Source organism: Triticum dicoccoides, chromosome 5B, assembly GCF_002162155.2.
Source record: "Triticum dicoccoides isolate Atlit2015 ecotype Zavitan chromosome 5B, WEW_v2.0, whole genome shotgun sequence".
Lineage (NCBI taxonomy): Eukaryota > Viridiplantae > Streptophyta > Magnoliopsida > Poales > Poaceae > Triticum > Triticum dicoccoides.
The window spans coordinates 451,749,883-451,753,580 of NC_041389.1; the positions used below are offsets into that span (position 1 = coordinate 451,749,883).

Genomic DNA, 3,698 nt, shown 5'->3' on the forward strand with positions numbered 1-3,698 from the left:
AGAGGCCGCCCAGGGCGGGGAGGATTGTTAGGTGATGATGGTGGGCCACGAAGGCGGATGACAGGGAGCTTGACCACCGAACCCTAGGCAAGGGCCGGGAATGAAGCGCGAGCTGGGGCGTCGTGGGCGTGTCTGGTGCTCCTCCGGTTGATGGTGATGCCGAGCTCGGATTCCTCCTCATGATGGATGTGTCGAGGGGAGGAGGCAAGGGAGGCGCGAGGGGGGAGTGGCGGTGGGGGCGACGCCGTCCCTCTGGTTGCTTCCTTCACAACACCGGCGGGTAGGATCTGGACGGCTGCTGGGTAGGGATGCAGGCGCCGGGCTAGTGCAGGGAGAGAGAGAGAGCGCGAGGTAGGAGGAAGAGGAGGAGGGGGCGGTGCGAGTGTGCGAGGAAAGACGGCTAGGTTTTCTCTCCACAGGAGTGGCCTCCTTTTATACCATAGGAAGCAAAATGACAAAAATGACCTGGGGGGTGCTGGAATTACATGCGGTGGCAAGCCGGGAGTGGAACTATTCATTGCGACAATGTTCTCAACTCGATCAGACGATCGGGATCGTCCGGAGGCGAGATCCGACGTGTGGAATTGCATCAATAAAACGATTCGATGGTCGAAAATCGCTGAGCTCCGAGATAGGTCCGTTTCCCCCTAGGTTATTGTTTCTTGATTTTGCTTTCATTTTGAATTTTGGCCCCCGTTGATGCCAGCTCAAAACTGAAAAACCCAAGCATCCCTGCCCTGCCAAGCTGGCCCCACTCTGTGGAGGACCGCACTTCATTTTTTTTTACCAACGGAGCCTTCTCCAGGAAGACTCGAGTCCATCCACTCTCTTCCGCAGTCCCGCAGTGTGCCAGACACGCACGCACGCACGCACAGTGCAGCCGGCTCGCCGGCGGAGGGAGAGAACCGGAGAAAGGGGAATGCCGCGGCGGTGATCGCACCTGATAGGAGGGGCAAGTCGCCGGTGCAAGGGGTTCCGGCGTCGGCCGCCGTCGACGGTTTAGAGGGCGCCAGGCGCCGGCGGTGGAGTGGGCCTAGGCGACCGCCGTGTAGGGGAATGGCGAGGCTGCGAAGGAGGGGGAGGGGGAGGTGGAGGGGCGTGAGGTGGCTGAGCCATTACTCATCGGGGCAAAGCATTCTGATCGTCGGAGACGGGGATTTCTCCTTCTCGCTGGCTCTCGCCGCCGCGTTCGGGACCGGCCGGAACATCGTCGCGACGTCGCTGGACTCCTATGGTTCGATCCTTTGCGCTCTCTCCTTCAGCAGGACTAATGCTGCTTTCTTTAAGCATTTGGGTTCTTTAATAGTACTACTAATTACACCTAGGGTTTCAAGAAACGGAATCCTGGAGGGGTAGGGTGCATACAGGAGTATAATGTGTTGCTTTTAGGCGATCTTCTATTTTCCGTTGCATTAATTTTAGGAGTCTAGGAGAATTTGGTACATTCTGTTGATTAAGAAGGATTTGATGCACTTTACACTGTTGAGGTAAAGTTTACTGATTGCTGACTCTGGTGATATAAGAGCTAGCACAGCTTATGCTCTAACATGAAGTGGGAGAGATTTTATGATGGAAAAAAAATCTATCTTGGTAGTCGCTCCGGGTTTCTTATATGCATCTGCAGATTAAAGAATTTGTTAACGATTTTCATATATAACTGAAACTATTTACTGAGACCTGTTTGGGTGATCTCTTGACTGCTGTTTCTTACTGTTAGAAATTTTTTATCTTGGGCGGAGCATGTGCATCCAGCAACACTATTTCTATTTCAAGTTATTTCTTTATTTCAGTTATGGAACCAGATGTAGTGAACACTGTAATTTGGATAAGTTTTATGTGGAAACGAGCATTGCTTTGTTTCATATGGTTCTTGTAGCCCAATATCTCCAAATATTATGTTTTCAGCTGCTATAGTGCTATGTTGTGTCAAAAGTGATTCAACAATTTCGTGGTCAAAGGGTGATTTAGGATCTAACAAAACCTTTCGAACTTGAAAAAATGGATTAGGAGTGAACCTGTGAGAACAGACATGCAGCAAAACTCTGTGCCAGGCTAGCCCAAAATAAACATCCTGGTGTATTTCCATGTGACCACCACTTTTACTTCAGTTCCTTAGCAATTTTCTATCTTTTAATACTCCTCATTAATTCCTCGTTGAGGCCTCCATATGCATTAAGCTGCTCTGCTTACCTTATATGCTCAGAGGGATAATTTGTTACTGTGATTTTGTGATCATTTTTACGTTCTTAGTTATATTTATCTATTTTGTTTCCCTTTTTGTTGCCAATCTTCTACAGAGGCTCTGTCTCGCAAGTATAGCAAAGCACAATCAAATGTAATGGAGCTGAAGAAAAGGCGCACCACGGTTTTGCATGGTGTTGATGCGGAGACGATGAAGGGTCATACTAATCTGAAGATGAGACTATTTGATCGGATTGTCTTTAATTTTCCTCATGCTGGATTCCATGGAAAAGAGTGTGAGATGCATGTTGTCAGGTATGAGCACTCACTCCTCTTTGATTGTTATCTTTAGTTATCCCAGCTAATAATGGATTTTTCATGGATTTTATAAGTTACAGTCATTTTTCTCATAAACTGATTGCATCACGATCTTTGTTTGGGGGTTACAGTTGCTTCAGTAGTCCTAGGGCCACATCTCGTCGCCCCGGGTTGGGGGACTACTCCTTTTATGGGGGTCGCAATGGCTTTATTCGCTATATTCCTATCTATCATTTTAGAAATTTATAATTCTTCCGTTTTACTGGACGGAATTTTAACCAATTAGGTTTCTACTAACTAAAACTAGGAAGTCAGAGTTTTTCCATCCAAAAAAGCCTTTCTAGTTTAAGATCTACATTTCTAGATATTATGGTAGTTCGACCGCGGAATTTTTTTGTTTCGGTATCTCTGGAATATGAGTGTGTGACTTGTTAGAATTGATCCTATTGATAATACATAGAAAGGGCCTGTTATCTCTATCAAGATGATTCTAATTCGTCAGATATTATTTATTCTAGTATCTGGAACACGAAATAGATAGAGTGGATCAAAAAAAAAAATGGAACTATGAGCTAGGAGTTTCCATCATTGCTTTTCACCTCTAGTTATTTTTGCTTGCTGCTATACTTTATCATGAATTCTCCCATGTTGACAGTGTTGTTATTTGAAATGCACCGTAGTTATGTACTTTTGTATGCTCAGTATAAGAATAAATAACAATTTAGACAAGTTACACATATCATAGCTATGTGCTTTTACCAGTCAAGAGGTCATTCTAGATGATCATACAAGCTATCATAGACCAAGGACCAAGAACATTTTTTTGGGTTGGATTCGTGGACCTTCATGGTAGTTTTGCTAGTTCATTCTCTTCATATGCACCAATGAAAGACATTTGAGTTACAACTTACAACATGAAGTTGTTCTTATAAGTTGCAGGCATAGTTTTTCAGCATGTATGTAGTAAGACTGATACGATTGACCACAAGAACAATAATTTCTGTTGGTGATCCATTGCATTTTTAACCCAAAATGGTCGAGGCAACCTAAATATTTGAAAATGTGAACAAATTCTGGGATGTCTAATGTGCTGTAAAATGTATGCAAATATATAAAATAATAATGCACGAGTATGGAGGTTTCTGTTCTGTGCGGAAAAGAAGAGAAGAGATAAGTGAATGATGTGCCCATACTGTAGT

At 44.8% G+C, this 3,698-nt stretch overlaps 1 protein-coding gene across 1 annotated transcript in view; it reads left to right on the top strand.

The window, feature by feature from the left end:
• Positions 1-1,056: 1,056 nt before the first annotated feature.
• LOC119309707 (heavy metal-associated isoprenylated plant protein 41-like) overlaps positions 1,057-3,698 on the top strand; it is a 3,579-nt gene continuing 937 nt past the window's right edge. Inside the window, exons 1-2 of the mRNA XM_037585654.1 lie at positions 1,057-1,234; positions 2,298-2,496. Of these exons, the coding sequence (XP_037441551.1) occupies positions 1,057-1,234; positions 2,298-2,496 (377 nt within the window). The remainder of the gene's footprint in view (positions 1,235-2,297; positions 2,497-3,698) is intronic.